Source organism: Xenopus laevis, chromosome 1L, assembly GCF_017654675.1.
Source record: "Xenopus laevis strain J_2021 chromosome 1L, Xenopus_laevis_v10.1, whole genome shotgun sequence".
NCBI lineage: Eukaryota > Metazoa > Chordata > Amphibia > Anura > Pipidae > Xenopus > Xenopus laevis.
The window spans coordinates 18,093,378-18,112,684 of NC_054371.1; the positions used below are offsets into that span (position 1 = coordinate 18,093,378).

The 19,307-nt window shown below is 38.7% G+C and overlaps 1 protein-coding gene across 2 annotated transcripts in view; it reads left to right on the forward strand.

Annotated features, from left to right (window-relative positions):
- The first annotated feature begins 5,367 nt into the window (after positions 1-5,367).
- Positions 5,368-19,307, forward strand: part of smyd1.L (SET and MYND domain containing 1 L homeolog) — a 29,088-nt gene continuing 15,148 nt past the window's right edge. The window contains exons 1-4 of one of the 2 annotated variants that reach the window (XM_018244992.2): positions 5,368-5,585; positions 11,950-12,126; positions 13,802-14,015; positions 14,905-15,035. In XM_018244992.2, coding sequence (XP_018100481.1) covers positions 5,464-5,585; positions 11,950-12,126; positions 13,802-14,015; positions 14,905-15,035 — 644 coding nt within the window. In that variant the 5' untranslated portion in view covers positions 5,368-5,463. 2 annotated transcript variants of the gene reach the window in all.

Here is a 19,307-nt window from a genome sequence, read left to right on the forward strand (position 1 = left end):
TTGTAATACAATTTCTTCAAAAACTGCAAATCTGCTTCTATGGGATATACAAACTAGATACACTGTTGGGGTTTTAAGTAATTATCTTTAATTATCTTGCTACATAGGTCATAGCTGTGAATAGACAAATAAAAAAATGCACCACAGTTTGCCATGGAAGAACGCTGAACGCAATGAGGATATATGGGATGGACAAAATAATAGAAACACCACATGGAAAATGGCATTAAGTCTGAAATAATGAGATTACAGATGCAAGACAAAGGTGAGATATATTAGATAGACTGTAAATTATCAGTATCTGTCGACTATAAATAGGGGTTGACAATAAGCATGTTTATTTGCTGAATAAAAATATGTAGGTTTATTAAAGATATCATTTTCAATATGCCCCATGTTCTGCATAACCAAGAGCTTAATTGACAAGGAAAGGGTAAAAACTATAGGTCTGTTTTCTGGTAACTCGTTTTTTTTTTTAAAGTCATATGTTAAATAATTATATTTCTATATAATGTAAAAGCTGTGGATCACACCTACAATATACAATACAGGAAATAATGTAAACTATAAGGATATGTCACAGAGGAGTTCAGTGGGGCCGGATGGTATATACAGGGAACTCTGGGTTTCACTCATGTATATAAAGAATAATGTTGTCTGCTGAAATCCCTAAGGATGTTAGCTCTCACAGAGCAGTTCCATGACCCTATTAAAAAAAAAGATAAGGAATAAAGATATTCCTTAATAAAAGCTGTAGCATCAGTTTATATTACAGACCAACATCATTTTCTCCTTGATAATTAGTGACGCTCCCAAAGCATGTAAAGACATGAATGGTTTGCCCAGACAAAAACATATCTTGTCTGTTGATGCCTCTTCTATAAGTATTCGTGGTGGCAGCAGACCGTCTGCTCATCTCAACTGCCAGAGCACCATTCAAGCTAAATAGGGCAAAAAAGGGCACATATTTTCCCCTTCCCGCAGCTGAAATGTAATGTCGGATCATATAAAGTTGGATGCCGTCCTTTGTTAATGCGTTTACATCCGATGTATTTCAATGAGAAAAAAAAAGCCTTTCCCACTCTTATCAGTTTTTATCTTGTTGGAAGAAGATTTTGCGTTCCCATCCGACAGCAGTGCTGTACTTTACTCACCAGATTTTTGTATTATTCCTCTTATATTTAACCCATGGGGCTTGTACGATGTGATTTGTTGATCCGACACCATCCTACAAAATCTCCCGTGGAGTGTAGCCCTATCAGATAAGCTCTTTACAATACAATGGGTTTCAGTTCATACACAAGAGGAAAACAGGCGTTAAATCTGATTTATGGCTCACTACAGGGCATTAGAATAAAAATCTTTTTAAAAATAAACTAGGACAGTCAGTAACGTAACTGGAGGGGGGGCGGGCCCTGGTGCGGGACGTGCCGCCCAGATTAACGGAAATCAGCAGTGCGCGAGCTGCCGGGAGCCCTGAAGGGGTGCGGGCCCTGGCCCAATTGCACCCCCTGCTCCCCCGGTAGTTCCACCACTGAGGACAGTTGTTGCCACACAATAGATTATTTGCGGGTACTGAATGAGCAAATATAAACTTTAAATGTAAAAAAAATATTTATGTGTTCTTATATTTTTGGTCCTTTACATACTGTCGTAGACACCTTCTATGACTGTCAGTCCTACGCCATTTCTTTATCAATTACCCTGCACCCCAAGAAGGAGACCCGTGTTTTCTCAACATCCTTGACTTGGAGAGGGAGTTTTAGGACAGAAGATTGGGGAGATACTGACACCACAAATTAAACTCCTATTTACATCTATCATAATATTGCCTTTGAAAGCTACTTATAACTTTGCCATAAAGTATTTGCACAATGCTTTTACATTACCTGTCTAATGCCCCATGTTCCTGCATAAGGGGGCTGCCATATTTGTGCAGCAGTAGTCCATTAGCATTAGAAATGGGACAGGGAATACTTATAGAAGAGGCATCAACAGATGGGTCAGGTTGGCAAAACAGTCAGGTTTAGAAACTATAACAATAACTTAGATAACCAAACCTCTCAGCAGAAAATGATAAACATGACCTATAGGTAACTTTTAATGTACATTCATTTTTTAAAAAGTAGTTTTGTTTAGTGTCAGTTTCACTTTAAGTGCTTTTCCCTATAACTGCTAAAATGACATCATGCTGAACCTGGGATTTAATTGCTATATGTCTGACCATTCCATTGTACTTGGGTGAAGTATAAAAATACATGCAACCCAATAGTTTGACCCAATAGTCCTGTGGCTAGCTTGAGAACTGTTGGTGACTTAGAGAGAGAGGGGGTTGTAGTGGCAGATTTGGCAGAAGCTATAGTGATGCAGTTCTGAACTAACTGAGGTATCATGGCTTAGGAACAGTAATTAAGGAGATGTTTTCATGGAGCAGGGGAAGACACACATCTGAAGGCACATCTTCTTCTGCCAGTACAGTGTGCTTGCATCTTTCCTACTTACACCTAGGGGCAGATTTATCAAGGGTCGGAGTGAATTTGAGTGAATTTTCGAAGTTCAAAAAGTTCGAATTTCAAAGTAAATTTTTGGGTACTTCGACCTTCGAATAGGCTACTACGACTTCAACTTCCATTCGAAGTAAAATCGTTTGAATATTTGACCATAATCGATAATTGAAGTACTGTCTCTTTAAAAAAAAACTTTGACTTCAATAGTTCGCCAAATTAAACCTGCCGAAGTGCTATGTTAGCCTATGGGGACCTTCTAATGCATTTTTCAAATTTTTTTGTAGTCGCTGAAATCGTTTGATCGAATGAATCTGACCGCAAAACAGTCAGATTCGGTAAAAAAAACTTTGACTTCGATATTCGAAGTCGAAGTATAGCCATTCGATGGTCGAATTTCAAAGTATATTTCACTTTGAAATTCGACCTTTGATAAATCTGCCCCCTAGACATTTAAGAAATATGTGCAACATGTTGTATTGACTTAACAATTAACATCCCTCCAAGACACTTTGGGGGAAAGCATTGTACATTATAGACGCTCTATGCCTCTATGGTGTTTTTTTTACTACACAAATCAGATGAAACAACTCTGTATATAATTTCTTTGGCAAGCTGGCCAACATGTACAGTGCATCTTGTGTGTCTCTATATAATTACTTTTTGTGCTTGAGCAGAATTTAGATTGCAGCTGTGGATGTTCGCCTGTATAACTGCTTTGTTCAGCTTACAGCTGTTCTACTGTAGTGCCAGATTGGTCTCTTTATAAAGTTGTGCCTTATCCTTCAGGAGAAAGGGACAAGTAGTGGTGGGGCTTCCAGAACACTCCTAAACAGCAAGGAATCCAAGTCAAGTGGATTTTATCAAGTCAAGTGGATTTTATTGTCATTTCAGCCATATACAGTAAATAAAGTACATAGTAGAAACGAAATGACGTTCCTCAAGAACCCCCCGGTGCTATCCTTTTATACATGTAAGGAGGGAGAGCGACAGAACAGTCTAGACTGACGTGCAACTTTCTCCCATATAACATGTGTCCCTTTCTTGTTACAGACTATTTTAGGCGTATACATATCAGCTTCCACAGAACATTCTGCAGGTTTTCTAGAACCCTCTATTGCTATTCTCTAAGCCCTATCTAAGCATGACCAAAGTCCCCTGTGGAGGTGGCAATGTTGGGGGCTGCTACTGTGTGGTGCCCAAACTGCTGGTGGAGGTGCATTTGTTTAGATTTCTGTGAATGAGGACAGAGAAAGACAAACACCAGGGAGAAATGCGAGGCTGTTAGCACCCACTCAGCTGTTGTTATCTGATAGAGCACAGCAACTGGCCACTAAAAATAAACCACAGGGAGAGAAAAAAAACTTATAGTAAATTTATTTAGAAACAAGATTTGGCTGCAAGCAAGGAGCAATGCCTTGGGCCTCACTCAGCAGGGTTTTAGGGCTAGTACACACGAGGAGATTCGGGGAGTGAGGCAACTTCGGGCGACTATAGAAAATGCAGCACCGCGTGTGCATTATCGCAGGCGACTTTTCTTTGTAGCCTATGGGGGAAAAACACTGAGGCAGTTCGGGGAAATAGTCGCTCAAAAGACGAGGCGATTAGTCGCCAGGCGACAAAATCTCCCCAAATCACCTCATGTGGCCTTACCCTTATTGTACAGCAAGATGGTATCAAGGGTTTCTTATAATGTTAATAGTAAGGCATTGTATCAATGGAAGAAGCTGTATCTGTGAGATAGTTAAAGGAGTGGTTCACCTTTTAGTATGAAGAATTAAGAATTCTGAGCAGCTTTTCAAGTGGTCTTCATTATTTATTTTTTAAAGTTGCATTATTCTTCTGACTCCAGCTTTCAAATGGGGTTCACTGACCCCATCTAAAAACATATGCTCTGTAAGGCTACAAATTTATTGTTTCGCTACTTTTTATTACTCATCTTTTTATTCAGGCCTCTCCTATTCATATTCCAGTCTCTTATTCAAGTCAATGCATGGTTATTTGAACCCTAGCAACCAGATGGCTGAAACTGCAAACTGGAGAGCTGCTGGATAAAAAGCTAAATAACTGAAAAACCACAAATAATAAAAAATTAAAACCAATTGTAAATTGCCTCAGAATATCACTCTCTTCGTCATACTAAAAGTTAATTTAAAGGTGAACAATCCCTTTAAGATGATAGGCAAGATGGTATCACAAGTCCATAATGCCTGCAATTGTTCAGTTGGATCCTATATGCCAATGTGATGTGGCATGTGTAGGCACGTAACAACACATTCCTTGACAATATCTGGGCTTGGTTTTTATTTGGTGAACTGAAAATTGACTTCCATAATGGATCAGCATAGGTCCTCGAAGGGATCCCACCATTGCCCAGGAGCCAAACTCTTAGATTAGCCTGATACCAGCATGGGTAGCTAAAACAGGCAAATGTTTCTGTGTATGGCCAGCTTTACATTTATTTTCAGAGCTGTCCTTTCACTTTATACTATCAGTGTTCTGTGGACCCCCTTATTGCTTGTTCTAGCTGTCATTGTACTCCAACTCCCAGCATCCTCCGACAACCCTTCTGTCAGTGAATGATGGAAATTTTAATTTAATAAATACTGGAGAGTTGCATGTTGTATTTTAACATATTAGGTCCCACATAGGGGATTTTCCCCTGGGTTCCACCATTACAGTGAATGACCGTAGAATGTAATTAGCTGAATATACTGTGACATAAGTGAATGGAAAATAAACTGTATCATGTTAATATGAAGGGTGGGGATCTGAGCCCTGTTTTGGACAGGACAACAGAAGGGGAGAAAAGGAGGGGGCAGAATCTTTTTATAGGACTGCTCTTTAGGAATGTGAAGGTGCTGAAATAGCAGATGTGACAAGGGGACTGTGCAGTTAGCAAACAGATACCCTTCAGCAGTTTGGCTTTGTCAAGGCACGGGGTAGAAGCGGAACAGCCATGGAGAACGTAGAAATTTTCGATTCAGAGGGCAAAGGACGAGGCCTAAGGGCCACTAGAGAGTCCTGGGCTGGAGATATTATCTTTGCAGAACCTGCTTATTCTGCAGTTGTGTTTGACAAGTAAGTCTTGTTTATTAATAATGTGTTATTTTATAGAGAAAACTGCCATACAGAATGCACAGAGCAAAGGGGTCGAAACTGACATTTCACTCTCTGCTGCCAGAAGGCAGGAAATAAGATATTGGGAATCAGTCAGCAGCCTTTCTACCATTTCTTTCTACCTTATAAATTATTAGTGGTGACTGTTTCTTTCAAGTCTGTTGATGAAATGCTCTGATGCTCTGATCAGCAACAGCACGCTATACATTCTGATACACATTATTCGCTTGGCAGAATGATTTAATGGCAGTGATTGTATTCTAATTCAGATATAATTAACTCAGTTTTGTCATTTCTGTTTCCTGCAATTCAGCAGCTGATCTCCCTTGTTTCACTGTTGCATTGCTTTCTGTTATTGCTGCCCTTATGTGCACACCATTATCTTTGCCTATTGTTTATTGTTATGCACAAGCTCTGTATAAATAAAAAAAATTTATTATCATGAATCTTACCTAAGAGTGGATACTGTCAGTTCTATGAATCAGATGACAGTTGCTATATAGATTTATTTCAGCTGCAAAAAAAAAAACTAGCTATCTTTCTAACCTACAGGCGAACATAAAGGAAAGTTGGTACTGTGAAAGAACATTTAATGGCCAAATAAATTATTACAGTTTTTTGTGTTGTGGTTTTGTCTGTAAAAGGAATACACTTTTTCTTATTGTACATACAGCACTGCAACACAAAACCAGTGGGTGTAATGCTGGCAGTTTAACAGCTTGTCAACTTATCTTTTATAGTTGTCTCCCAATTGTTGGGAAGGGAATCATTTTGGTATCCTACATGGGATAAACTCGGCAAACTTGGGGCTTGTGTGGTCACCATTACTGCACGGGCCCACCTAAATAATATTTAGATGAAAGCCTCTATGGAGCAGAATGGTACTTTATAAATAATCGATAATATTATCTTGGGTTCTCCATGCTGGAGCTACTGATACATAGGGCATATTTTTAACCGTGCACTCACGGCTTTAAATAAGCAGTACCTGATGTACCCAATGTAATATTCCTTTGTTACCAATCCAGTACATGGCACCTCTGTTGGTTCTACTTGGAAATCTGAATTCTCCCTTGTAAATGGTGAGGCTGAGGCTGGGTGCATTTAACCTGGAAATGAGTAGAGTGTCAGTGTTTTGGGTGGATTTATGCATATTTGGAGCGTGCGCGAAAGAAGTAGTGGAATGTGAACCATCTCTTGACCCATGGCAATATTTTATCTCATGCTACCTCCAAGTATAAGGATGGATAATAATATCTGTATATTGAGTTTCTACGTCCTTGACTGCTCACAGGTATTATAAGTAAGGAGAAACTCTTTATGGCTGTAGAGCATCAGACTTTTGAACCAGTGTTCAGAAGGCAGTGGTTTGATCATCAATGTAGGTCATCAATGTAGGTCATCCATGTAGGTCATCAATGGGAAGTGCTACGAGAGTTTTGCGACCTGTAGTCACTGTACTACCATTCTCTTTGAGTCCTTGGGATTTAGTGTTCCATGTGCTCACCTTCTTGCATCTTTCATTATTGATTAACTTTTTATGGGAACTTTTATCCATTAAAATAGCTTTCAATCATTAAGGGAACATTTACCATATTTATTTAAGACACTGAAAGGGGCAATTTAGCCATGTGTAAAAAAAAAACGAATAAAAAAAAAGCTGTAAATTACCCAGGCCAGTGTCTGACTTGGATGCCAGGGGCCCAATAGAAAATCTTAAACTGAGGGCCCACTTTTCAAGCTATTATACCTCCTCTTCTCACTCAACCTCTTTATTCCCATAAAGAAATAGGGAATGACCATGAAATAGGCATAATGGTTAGAAGCAGGAGGCCCACTGATACCTGGGCCCACCGGGAGTTTTCTTGGTATCCCGGTGGGCCAGTCCGACACTAACCCTGGCTGATCCTGTAGGTGTAGAATATTGCAGTGTTGTTCTGGGGCAGAGAGCCATGCTCAGAACCAAGGGGCAGATTTATCAGAATGTGAGATTAAGGGACAGATTTATTAAGTATCAAACTAAAAATTAGAATTCAAATTTTCTCATTATTTTTTATGGTCAAAACTGTCAAATTCAATTGGGGAGTTATCCAAACTCGATTTGAGGTTTTTTTTTAAATTCAAATTCGATTTTCGAGATTTATCATACTCTGACCCTTTAAGAATTCTAATTTGACTATTCGCCACCTAAAACCTGCCAAATAACTGTATAAGTCAATGGGAGAGGTCCAGGGATCAATTGGGTGATGCTTGCAGCCTTCCTGACATTCAAATAGAGTTTCATTGAATTAGAATCAAATTCGATTTCAGTTTTCGGGTCGTTTAAATTCGTTCGAGTTTATACAATTCGATTTTATTAATAAATTTCCCCATTTCGAATTTCGAATTCAATCGAATTTAAGGGAGTTTTAAAAACCCACATGAATTGGAAAATTTGACCCTTGATAAATGTGCCTCCCCAGCTCACCACAAAAAATTCACTCGGTTTCTATTCATTCCTATGAGATTTTTTTTTAAAGGGTATTTATTAATGGGTGAACTCTAACTTTCTAATCTCACATTCTGATATATCTGCCACCAAGTGTCTCTGTTTTATTTCTGCCTTTATTCTGCCATCACTTTTTGCACTTTAAGTCGTTTTTATCAGGTGGGTGATAGGATATATAATAGAGCTTTGTCACTTTTAGTTGCCTTTTATGGGCTGCCTTGTCTGCCCTTTTGCTGTGACAGCTGACACATTACATCAGATTGGCATCAGTCTGCCCCCAGTCAATGACATGTGAATGTATATGGCCTTGCTGTTAGCTCACAGCTGTCTGAGGCCTCAGCAAATGTCTTCAGCAAAACTTGGAGTAACCTTTCCTCCTTTCCTCTAGTCTTTTTTTTAATAATAGGAAAGAATAATGATAATAATCTGAATGTAGATGCTAATTACATCAAAACGGAACCAAAAGGCATCTCTAACTATTTGTTGCATAAATGTAATCAACATTATAGAAATAAGCAATGAAACAGATCTTTATTTTTAGATCAGTAGATGTTTGTCTGCACACATAGAGGCAAGTTTACTAAAGGACGAAGTGACTAACTCTGCCGAAAATTCACGGCGTGACTTTGCCGATTTACTAATGGGCATAAATTCACTAGTGATGGAGATAGACTGTAGCGCTACTTCGCACTCGAACTTTCGCTCTTGCGAATGGAGGTAACTACGAAAATTTATAAGATGCGGATTTTACTGAACGTTACCTCTTGCGTCAGACTTGCCTTCGCCACCTCAGACGAGGTGAAGTGCAATAGAGTAGATAGCAGTTCCTCAAAATAAATTTGAAAATTTTTCTAAGTCCCAAAAAACGCTGGCGACTTTTCAGTTTTTCAGGGTGATAGGCTGCAGAAGATCGTAAATTTTTTTAGGGTAATCGGCTTCCCCCCTACATTTCCTTACCTATGACACATAAACTTTACACTGGGCTCATGTGTAGGGCAATATAACAACTTTATTTTATTAAGGTTCCCTGGGCTTGTGTAATGTACTGCATTTGCTGCAACATTTGCTGCCGTATGCAAATGTGCAAATTAGCCAAAGCTGGCGAAACTTCGCTTTGCTTGCCGAATTAACGCTAGCGAAACTTCGCCATCGTTTGGCGCCCTGAACGCAACTTCGCATTTTAGTGAATTAGAATTGTCCTGGCGAATTTCCGCCTGGCGAAGTGTGTCAATGTGAGCGAAGCCGTCTCTGGCGAATTTCTGAAGGTTAGTGAATTTGCCCTATAGAGGCAAGTTAAATGGTGCTTGTCTCAACTGAGACAGGAACCGATGAAAATGGTGTATAACTTCTGTAAAGATCTGGGGAATATGTCTTTGCTACAAAATATTAAGAATAATAATAATGTGCTCTGCAATGGTTGCATAGTGTTACTTTAGCCAGTGTGGCTGTCCCCCATTTAAATTAAAATGATATTATCTAGCATGCACAGGGTGTTTACCTTACAAATAATGGGCTGAAAAAGGTACCAGGTTGACACTTTGAATACCGACTCTTGAGATATAACTGGAATACTTCTAGATATCACACCACTGTTATAAGATGACCACGACTGACATGTTTATGGGATGTAAGGCTGGTGGCACACTAGGGGGGGATATTTTTTTAAAGTCGAATGCCAACATTTTACGAGTTTTTTCCTGCACAGGAAATTTTAGGGAAAATGTATTGATAAATAAGAGGAAATAACCAGTGCGGATTTGGTTGGAGTAGTTTTCAGAAAATAATGAGATTTTTGGATTTGGATAAATAACGCCCTAAGAGATTAGTTGCTGGCAGGAAAGCATGTGCATGAGATCAGTTGCCTGCAGAAGAGGAAATTTATCGAGGGCAACTAATTTCCTAGTGTGCCATAGCCTTAGTGTAGCAACAGTGGCTGCAGAGCAGCTCAGGGTAGACATTAGGAACTGGGCCCTGTCCGCTACCACTCCCAAATGTGTGCGTCTGAACACTGCTCAAGTAAGTTAAAGGGGTAAAAGACGAAGGGGTACGCCCCTGATGCATTGTAACCATTTGGCTTGACATTAAACACGGGTATTAACCCTTGAGCAGAAAACGTGTCCTGGAGTATTTCGTTCGGCTCAAGTTAAAGGATCAGTAACACCAAAAAAATTAGTGTTTAAAGATAATTAAAATACAATGTCCTATTGCTCTGCTTTGGTAAAACTGGTGTGTTTGCTTTAGAAACTCTACTATAGTTTATATAAACAAGCTGCTGTGTAGCCATGGGGGCAGCCATTCAAGCAAAGGATACACAGTAGATAACAGATAAGTACTACTATAGTTTATATAAACAAGCTGCTGTGTAGCCATGGGGGCAGTCATTCAAGCACAGGATACACAGTAGATAACAGATAAGTACTACTATAGTTTATATAAACAAGCTGCTGTGTTGCCATGGGGGCAGCCATTCAAGCAAAGGATACACAGTAGATAACAGATAAGTACTACTATAGTTTATATAAACAAGCTGCTGTGTAGCCATGGGGGCAGTCATTCAAGCACAGGATACACAGTAGATAACAGATAATTACTAATATAGTTTATATAAACAAGCTGCTGTGTAGCCATGGGGGCAGCCATTCAAGCACAGGATACACAGTAGATAACAGATAAGTACTACAATAGTTTATATAAACAAGCTGCTGTGTAGCCATGGGGGCAGCCATTCAAGCACAGGATAGACAGTAGATAACAGAAAAGTACTACTATAGTTTATATAAACAAGCTGCTCTGTAGCCATGGGGGCAGCCATTCAAGCACAGGATACACAGTAGATAACAGATAAGTACTACTATAGTTTATATAAACAAGCTGCTGTGTAGCCATGGGGGCAGCCATTCAAGCACAGGCTACACAGTAGATAACATATAAGTACTACAATAGTTTATATAAACAAGCTGCTGTGTAGCCATGGGGGCAGTCATTCAAGCACAGGATACACAGTAGATAACAGATAAGTACTACTATAGTTTATATAAACAAGCTGCTGTGTAGCCATGGGGGCAGCCATTCAAGCACAGGATACACAGTAGATAACAGATAAGTACTACTATAGTTTATATAAACAAGCTGCTGTGTAGCCATGGGGGCAGTCATTCAAGCACAGGATACACAGTAGATAACAGATAATTACTACTATAGTTTATATAAACAAGCTTCTGTGTAGCCATGGGGGCAGCCATTCAAAGCTGAAAGAGAGAGAAAAGGCACAGAATATACAGCAGATAACAGATAAGCTCTGTAGTATACAATGGGATTCTTTCGAATTCACAGTATCTGCGATCTACTGTGTATCTTGTGTTTGAACGGCTGCCCCCATGGCTACACAGCAGCTTTGTAAATATATAGTAAAATAAAATATAAAATAAATATAGTTGTTTTTCTGAAGCAAACACACCAGTTTTACCAGTGCAGGGCAACAGTACATTATATTGCCTTTAATTTTTTGGTGTTGCTGTTCTTTTAAGGGACAGGAGGAGGGAGCTGTATTCACAGGGGAAGTCAGAAGTCTCAGTGACCCAAGACAGAGCATAGCAACCCATTGCAATTCATCAAAGGTGGAAGGCAGGGTGCAAAGTTTAAAGAAAAGGCAGATTTCTCTATTTTTTGCACTTTGCAGCCTGCTGTGACCATCATACAGGCTGTCCTTTGATGGGAGTTTCTATCCACATAGGGAAAACAGCAACTTCTGTGCTGAATATTCTGATTTATTTCTCTTATGCACAGGGTCTAAATTTAAAAAAGTTGATTTGTGTATAATTTATGTTTTCTCTTCAGTCTCTCCCACTGTGTGTGCCATTCATGCTTCAAGAGGCAGGAGAAACTACTGCGCTGTGGACAGTGTAAATTTGCTCACTACTGTGACCGAACGTGTCAAAAGGAGTCATGGGTTAACCACAAACATGAGTGTTTGGCCATTAAGAAAGCTGGTAAAGCACCAAATGAAAATATCAGGTATGTACAAACATCGTAGATATGTGAAACGGGACATAAACCCCTGAATTGCCCATAAACCCATACATTATTTATTCACAATGCTTTCTCCTAAGTACTTTTTTAATTTACAGGTATAGGATCTACTTTCCAGAATGCTTCGGACCTAGGGTTTTCCAGATCCGGGATTCTTCTATAATGTGGCTCACCATACCTGGGGGCACATTTACTAAGGGTCGAATATCGAGGTTTAATTACCCTCGATATTCGACCATCGAAGTAAAATCCTTCGACTAGGAAGGATTCATCGCAAATACTTTGATCAATCGATCGAAGTAAAAATCGAACGATTAAATCCTTCGAATCAAACGATTAGAAGGATTTGAATCCATCGATCGAAGTTGAAGTCGTAGTCGAAGGTCGAAGTAGCCTATTCGATGGTCGAGTTTAGTAAATGTGCCCATTTAAGTCTGCTAAAAACAATTTAAAAATTAAATGAACCCAATAGGATTGTTTCGCTCCCAATATGGATTTATGCAGCTTAGTTACAATGTGCAATTTTATTATTACAGAACAAATTGCTTATTTGCTTAAAATAGATTCTGTGGGAAATGCCTGTCCCCTTCCTGTATTTAGAGCTTTCTGGATAACAGGTTTCCATACCTGTACTTATTATTTGTATGCTTGGCTGCTGGAAAGATGAAACTCTTCCCTCCAAACCTAGACAACTAAGAAAATGCAATCCTACCCTCATTTAGAGGGACATCATAGACAATGTACAATTTTGTTCAGCATGAAAAACATAAATACAACAAGTTCTAAATGTATACTGGCTATCATTACAGTGAAAGTTCCCCCCATCCCCAATTATCAGGAGATTTTATTTAAACAGAGATAATGAGTTCAGTGTAAACAATGTCCTCCATTCCAAAAGCTACAGTCTATCTATGGGGTATATTTATCAAAGAGTGAAGTTAGAGATCACCACAGTCCGCTAGAGTGAAATTTCGCCACTCTCCATCCATTTCTATGGGATTTTAAGGGCAGAGACACATGTGGAGATTTGGGGAAATTAGTCGCCCAGTTACAAATCACCTAATTTTCATGCAACTAATCTCCCAAACTGCCATCCTGCTGGCGATTTAGATTCTAGTCGAAGTGAAGGCAGTTAGGGGAGATTAGTTGACAAAGAGGCGATTTGTCGCCGGGCGACTAAATCTCCCCATATCTCCACGTGTATCTCTGCCCTTTAAAGAGTATTTATCAATGGGTGAAAGTGAAAGTTCATCCTTTGATAAATACGCCTTTAAAAATCCCTCAGAAATGAATGGAGAGTATTTCACTCTAGAGGCCTGTGGCAATCTCTAGCTTCACTCTTTGATAAATATACCCCTATGGGATTCTACAAATTGATTAGCTGGTTTCTCTTTGTTCTGCTTTGTTCCTGAAGAACCAGGAAGTTGGAAAAGAAAAGTTCAATCAATTTAACTTTTTGCCCTTTCCTGCAAATAATAGGAATAAATTAATTAAACAATAGATATTTTATAGCACAAGGCACTGCATTTTTGTTGAACAAGAGATTGTAATGCCCTTTAAGACAAGTAAACATAACTGTGTGCCTAAGATATTTAGTACGGTATTTGTGTTTTGTTTTTGCATGCTCACAAATTAACAAGGTTTCTCTGTATAACAACAGGCTCGCTGCACGAATTCTCTGGAGGATAGAGAGGGAAGGAGGTGGCCTCACCGAGGGATGCTTAGTCTCCATTGATGATCTACAGAATCATTTAGACAAATTTGGTGACGGAGAGAAGAGTTCACTCATGGAAGATGTTCAGAAATTTATGGATTTTTGGCCAAGTCAGAGCCAACAGTTTGGCATGCAGTACATCTCTCATATCTTTAGCGTGGTAGGTCATTGTTACATTGACACACAGCAAAAACTTAAAGGGATCCTGTCATCAGAAAACATGTTTTTTTCAAAACACATCAGTTAATAGTGTTACTCCAGCAGACTTCTGCACTGAAATCCATTTCTCAAAAGAGAAAACAGATTTTTTTATATTCAATTTTGAAATCTGACATGGGGCTAGACATTTTGTCAATTTCCCAGCTGCCCCTGGTCATGTGACTTGTGCCTGCACTTTAGGAGAGAAATGCTTTCTGGCAGGCTGCTGTTTTTCCTTCTCAATGTAACTAAATGTGTCTCAGTGAGACATGGGTTTTTACTATTGAGTATTGTTCTTATATCTACCAGGCAGCTGTTATCTTGTGTTAGGGAGCTGCTATCTGGTTACCTTCCCATTGTTCTTTTGTTTGGCTGCTGGGGGGGAAAGGGAGGGGGGTGATATCACTCCAACTTGCAGTACAGCAGTAAAGAGTGATTGAAGTTTATCAGAGCACAAGTCACATGACTTGGGGCAGCTGGGAAATAGACAATATGTCTAGCCCCATGTCAGATCTCAAAATTGAATTAAAAAAAATCTGGTGCTCTTTTGAGAAATGGATTTCAGTGCAGAATTCTACTGGAGCAGCACTATTAACTGATTCATTTTTAATTTTTTTTTCCCATGAGAGTATCCCTTTAAAGCTTTCACATTCTCATAGGAGCCAATGGTAGCTGATACTGGGCTTTATGGGCATGTGTTTTTGGTACAAGGAAACTAGATGCCCCCTGTGCTAGTTTCCAAAATGTTTCCACTAGGATATATTAATGCCATCTTTAAAATAATGTAATTTCGTGAACAAATTGAAGATATTTTACTGACAATACGTACCTCTTGGTTGATGTTTTCTTAGATAAGCTGCAATGGTTTTACTCTGAGTGACCAAAGGGGTCTCCAAGCTGTTGGTGTTGCGATTTTCCCTAACCTCTGCCTTACTAACCATGACTGTTGGCCAAATTGCACCGTCATATTCAACAATGGCAAGTATGTGTCATATCTCTTTTCTATTGTGTATATGTATTTTAATGCAGTCTGTTTCCTAAATGTATTTGAGTTAAAGGGATATTATCACTTTTCTATCGTTAAATGCTGAAGTTTTTGCCTTCATGTAACATATCCAAAATGTATATACACAACACGCACACATACACACACACACATATATATATATATCTAAAAAAAATCTAAAAATGCTGATTTCCACGATCTCTGCAGCCTTTTAGCCATACACTTTTTTTTCCCCAAGGATTTTAGTTTGTTTTTCACTGGAGAATGCAGAAATCTTTAACAGATATTACCTTTTAGAAATGATGGCTTAATCATGGGTTAAAAATATATAAACAGATACAAAATAAATAAATAGCACTAAACCTTAAAAAAGTGACTGTGTCCCTTTAACTTTTATCATAATTTTTTTTTTATTTAGAATCACTGGGTACCTGTACTAGTATCAGCTATACATAGCAAATGCCTCTTGAAATGCACTGGATTAGGCAGACTTTGTATCAGAAATGTCTGATTATTCTCAGTGAGTAAGTCTGTCCGGTTTGTAATTAATGGGGCACTAAAGGGACATTTAAGCTAAAAATACATATTGCTTTTAAAGGGCCTGTATTTTTTATTTTCCCCTATTGATTTCCCTCATGGAAATTGTTGTGGCTAAGCTTGAAGTTAAGCCTTGCTTAAAGGGATACTGTAATGGGAAAACATGTTTTTTTCAAAACGCATCAGTTAATAGTGCTGCTCCAGCAGAATTCTGCACTGAAATCCATTTCTCAAAAGAGCAAACACTTTTTTTATATATAATTTTCAATCTGACATGGGCTAGACATATTGTCAGTTTCCCAGCTGCCCCAAGTCATGTGACTTGTGCTCTGATAAACTTCAGTCACTCTTTACTGCTGTACTGGAAGTTGGAGTGATATCACCCCTTCCCTTTCCCCCCCAGCAGCCTCACAACATAACAATGGGAAGGTATCCAGGTCTCACTGTGACTCCTTCAATTACATTGAGTAGAAGAAACAACAGCCTGCCAGAAAGCAGTTCCATCCTAAAGTGCTGGTTCTTTCTGAAAGCACATGACCATGAAAAATGACCCGAGATGCACCTACGCACCAATATTACAACTAAAAAAATATACTTGGTGGTTCAGGAATAAAATTTTATATTGTAGAGTGAATTATTTGCAGTGTAAACAATGTAATTTTCTTTAATATCCCCTTCATTTCAATAGAGCACTTCCTTATTTAACTTCTTTCAAATTAGGATCTGGATTATTTCCAGTAGTAGACCGGTCCTTTTTGGCTGAGTTGAACAGTGAGAGCTGTGATATATAAATATCTGCCCATTGCTGTTAGTGAGTTAATTCAGCAGGCTGTGATAAAGTCACTTTACAAGTTATGTCCTTTCAGGCTTTATCCTCTGACATTTATTTGACATTTTACTTGTTAATCACCACTTGGCACAACCCAGCTAACTGAGCAGATGACACTTGGTTACTGGCTGGGTAAATGGCTGACAGCATTCTGCAGACATTTAGCTCCTGGAAAAGAATAAACTGGTCCAGGAAAATGAACAGGCAAGGTTTGCCACTGAGCAACAAATCAGCATTTAGCTTTTTACTTATCTATAGCAGACCGAATAGTGAAACCTAATATCTTACTAACTTACAGTGAGACTTAAGGTGGCCATAAACTATAAGATCCACTCGTTTGGCAAGGTCGCCAAACGAGAGGATCTTAACCCAATATGCCCACTAACGACTGGTTGATATTGGGTGAATCCGAATGTTCAGCCCTGGGGCCGAACGATCGGATTACAATGCTGCGAATGGGCACCGACGGGTCGCAGGACCGCAGGACCTGGATCGTAAAAAAACTTGACCAATCGATATCTGATCCATTTTTAGCCTGATATCGATCGGGAAGACCTGTCGGGAGCCCCCACACATGGGCAGATAAGCTGCCGAATTGGCCTAAAGGACCGATATCTGCAGCTTTAATCTGCCCATGTATGGCCACCTTTAGGCTATACTGCGTGTGTTTCTACATAACCCCACAACAGGGCAATGTTGTAAACAATGCTAGTGAAATAAGGGGTCAATGCTCCTCTTTTTTACCTGCTATTGGCAACACATAGCAAATGATTTGCTTAATTTTGTGCCCAGTCCTCACATTTCCCTCATTTTTATTACAAAACAATACTAAAAAAGACTATGGGGTAAATTTATCAAAGAGTGAAGTTCCGCCACTAGAGTGAATTTCTGCAGCTCTCAATTCATTTCTATGGGATTTTGAAAGGCGTATTTATCAATGGGTGAAAGTGAAAGTTCACCCTTTGATAAATACGCCTATAAAAATCCCATAGTCATGAATGGAGAGTGGCGGAATTTCACTCTAGTGGCGGAACTTCACTATTAACTTCACTCTTTGATAAATATACCCCTATAACTGCCAATCTATCAAACCAATATGATTGGAAGTTCTTTTGGTAGGGATATAGCAAGTACTAGTAGTAGAAATACTTTTTGTTATATCACATGGAAAATGGAATTGTTATTGGAAGTGGATGAGGAGATGGCCTAAAGAAGAATTAAGCAGTCTTTGATATGAGGTCTCATCGTAAAGACCCTGGTTCAATTCTCTTTGGCAACTCCTGGTGACAAGTCATTTAATCTTGTGGTGTCATGGTATACTTAGAAATAAGTGTTGTATTATAATTCCCCCCGTACCTTTCTTTAGTATTACATCATACGGAGATTGAAGTTATTATCAGTAGGGTCATGGCTATTGGGAATGCCATTTATAAAGTTATGTCACATGTAATGTAAAAATTATGTTGGTAGGATTATGTCAAATGGACTGTGGAGATTTTTATTGGTAGAGTTACATCATACGGCTATTGTAAATGTCACTGATTGGGTAAACCCATGGATACCAGAACTTCTATTGAAGATATATGTACTAGGAGTTATGGGGGGGTAGGACTTGATGGACTTTTGTCCTTTTCCAACTCGTATTAACTATGTAATAAGTACAGTGGAAATTATATTGTCAGGGACCAGTCACATGGACAAAGGGAATAATGTTAGTAGGCTTAGCTCACATGGACATTGGAAATCCATTGGTTGAGTTTAATCAAATGAACTATGGAAAAGACACTGTCACACATGGGGCATTTTATTTGTAGATTTAGAATTTAGATATAAACAGGGAAGGTATAATTTATAGTGTTAGCTTGATAGTGGAAATCCCATTAGAAGAGTTGTATGTCAGATGTTCAGTGAAGATGGTAGAATTATTTTACATGAAACTGATATTGGAGTTGAAGGGGCATATTTATCAAAGGTCGAGTGAGTGACAGAGTTTTTTTTTACCTCAAATGAACTTGAATGACCTCGAAACTTGGATGGTATCTTATTTAAGAAAAAACTTGAACGTCTAATCGGATAGGAACAACCTGAAAACTCAAGTCGAATTCAAATCGAATTCGATGGAACTCAAAACGAGTTTTCCTCTGAAAAAAAACTTGAATGTCAGGAAGGCCATTAACATCTTCAAATGGGTCAACGGACTTCTGCCATGGACTTTTACATGAACTTAGCAGGTTTTTAGGTGGTGTACTATCGAATTCGAGTTGTTCCCAGGCTCGAGGTATGATAAATCCAAATTCGAATTCACGTTTAGATTTTTCCCAACTTGAATTTGTGAGTTTTGGCCAACTCGAAAATTTGAATTTCCCATTCGAACCGTAATAAATCTGCCCGAAGTGTTACACGGATTTTGGAAATGTGATTTGTATGGTTATGTCACCTGGAAAATGGAAAAAAAATTCTTTTAGCACGATGTAATATGGACAGTATAAAACCTGTTGGTATTATTATGTCAAAGAGATTGTAGGAATGACATTGTATCGCTATATCATTTAGAAAGGAAGAAATGCCATTGATAGGGTTATTTAACACAGGCAGTAGCTGCAAATAAGATTGCTATAGAAACTGCGATATGTGATCACCCATTAACTATTAAAAGGATTAAATAGGCCATCATTTTGAACTACTTTAGGAACAATGCATATGTACAGTTCATGAAATAATATATATAAATAAATAATTCTACTCTAGAACCACTGTTTAGCCCTTATATCTAACGTCAATTTGTATTTTATGGTTGGTGTCCCTTTAAGGCTTCTGTCCTATAGACTGCTGATGCAATACCCAGTGCTTGATTCTGATCAATATATGACATTCCTTTACTG